We start from the raw sequence: 2,503 nt of genomic DNA on the forward strand, positions 1-2,503 counted from the left end.
CTCCTGTGTACATATATGTGTGTGTGTATGTGTGTGTGTGTGTGTTACAGCCATGTAGATTGGTCTTCTTGTGAGACTCCTAACAATGGCAGCAGGGGCCATCTCCGATGCTGTTGCCTACTTTGGGGACCCTTTCTGCCTACCAGATTACCTCATCCAACCTAAATAAAACAGGAGATGCCTAGTCTCACTGCAACTTGATGTTCCATGATTGACTGAAATCCATGGGAGGCCCACCCTTTTCTGAAGAGAAACAGAGGAGGAAGAGTGGATGGAGTTCAAGGCAGGATGGAGAGGAACGGGTTAGATTGCTGGAAATTTCCATTTTCCTAGGTTTATAGCTTATCCCAGAGATGTCCCAGAAGCCAGTTGTCTCTCTCAGTACTCTCTCTCCATTTTCCCTTCACCTGATCCATCCTGTTCCCATTCCTTGCACTCATCTAGACCCCTCTCCCATTCATCAGTGATGTCTATTCTATTACCCTTTCACAGTGAGATTCTCAAGCCCCATGGTGACCCCTTGTTAATTAGCTTCTCTCTGAGCCTGTGATTGTAGCATGGTTATCTGCTTTGGGCCTGTGATTGCATCATGGTTACCTTACAGCTAATATTCACTTATAAGTGAGTACATACAATAATTGTCTTTCTGGGTCTGGGTTACCTCACTCAGGATGACCTTTTCTAGTTCTACCCATTTGCAAGCAAATTTCTTTTACTTTATAAAATGGTCTACATTCTATGGCTGTCAAGCATGGGACATCCTTATGTGAAGTGGGGGTATATTTGAAGTTAGTGAGATTGCCCAGTGGCTATGTAAGCTTGCCACCAAGCTTAATGTGGGTTTGAACCCAGTGTTTCTGAAGGTAAAAACAAGAAAAACAACTCGGACAAGCAGCCCTCTGATCTTTACACCATATTTTCGATCAGAGCACACTGGGAATGCTCGGCAATTTGTGAAACTCACAAACAGAAAGATATGCATGACTGTCGAGTGTACAGCATAGTCTTCCTACTACATGACAAGGAGACACACTATCTGCAGAGCTAACACTATGAAGTCCAGCTCTGCCTTCAGGAGACCTGAGTTTCAGAGTGTCTCCAGACAGAATTGTGTTTACTTTTCTGTTTATGTGTCAGCTTCCTTACAAACCTTCTTTCACTTGATATTTATCCAATGATAAATATCTTTGCAACATGCATTTCACCATTACATTTCCCTGCTACTGCCTGTCGGAAATATCTGAACGCATGATCATGGCCTTCAGAGATTAGGATATGAAAATACCCAAAGAAAGAGACAGGTTAGACAGAGGAGGAAGTCATTTAGACAGACCAAGAAAATAAAGTTGATGCTTTATTTAGATTGAGTTGAGAACTATATGAATAGGAATTTCTTCTAGGATTCTTCTGACAGATGTTGCAAATGTAGTTCTCACTTCATATCTTTTGATCGGCCACTAAGGAAGCACACTTGGCCTTCACCTGATTCTTTAGTTTCAAAGAGTTTATCTCAAAGAGAAAAAAGATAGCACCAAAGAGTGACATGGTGGCAATTAGTACCCCTATTGGGAACACAACAGTATAGTGTTTGCTTATTAAGGCTTCTTTTTTAACAGGAAAGTCAGGTGGAAAGTCAAGAGTGGTTTGGCCATAATGATCTACAAAGTGGTTCCAGCTCACAGAAACAAATGTGAAGATGCTGCTAACACACAAAACTAAGGCAGCAACCTTGTAGCAAAATATCTGCATCTCAATAAATGGGTCTTTCATGCAGCCAATATTAATGGCGATTGCAATGAAAATCAGAACTACAGGCTTCATCGAAACAGCCCACATTATCAGGGTCCATGCGTACTCAAATTCAGGTGAAATGGTCCATGTGGAATTGATAGGGGTGTGCACCAGAATCTTGGTTACAGTGCCTGAAACATTAAATTCTTGAGGGTAGTAAGCTTCCCTAAGTCCGAAAGACACGAACTGCACAAACTTGTCATCGAATTCCCAGAGGCGCCAGAATTGGCAGCTGGCGATGACTATCTCGAACACCAAGGCTGATAGGCTGCAGAGGAGGCCACTAAACGTGAAGAGGTACTCCATCACATTGGCAAGTCTGAAGATGAAATTGAACAAGTATATAGTCAAGTCAGGTACACAAGGGATAATGGAAAACAAAATGAGTCATGGTTTACAGAGCAATAAGTTCTCATACTTTGTCCTGGCTGTCACAAAAAGTTGTAATTAAGTAATATACCTATGGCCAAAGTTCCCTCAATCAGAGGGTTTGATTAGCAATTTCACTATTTATCTATCAAATGCTGAAATGTGCAGATTTGTTAACTAAACATGTTAATGCTTGGAATTAATACTCAATAATTTACAACACATGTTAAATGATGTTTAATTAAGCAGTGTTTACAATACATAAATAAGATAAATAGCTTAATTGAGAGGTATAAGCAGAAGAATGCAAAAATACCTGTAAATTATTGTAGTGAACTTACAC

General features: G+C 40.6%; 1 protein-coding gene across 1 annotated transcript; it reads right to left on the bottom strand.

Annotated features, from left to right (window-relative positions):
- Positions 1-1,437: 1,437 nt before the first annotated feature.
- LOC121444381 lies at positions 1,438-2,097 on the bottom strand. The gene has a single exon (XM_041646197.1). The coding sequence runs from the start codon at positions 2,095-2,097 to the stop codon at positions 1,438-1,440; it is 660 nt and encodes a 219-aa protein (XP_041502131.1).
- Positions 2,098-2,503: the final 406 nt, after the last annotated feature.

The sequence above is a fragment of the Microtus oregoni genome, unplaced genomic scaffold (genome assembly GCF_018167655.1).
Source record: "Microtus oregoni isolate MIOR12 unplaced genomic scaffold, Mior012 000121F_ref0000216, whole genome shotgun sequence".
Classification (NCBI taxonomy): domain Eukaryota; kingdom Metazoa; phylum Chordata; class Mammalia; order Rodentia; family Cricetidae; genus Microtus; species Microtus oregoni.

Excerpts from the sequence above, each read along its gene's own strand:
- LOC121444381 (XM_041646197.1), bottom strand. The coding sequence starts at position 2,097 with ATGGAGTACCTCTTCACGTTTAGTGGCCTCCTCTGCAGCCTATCAGCC.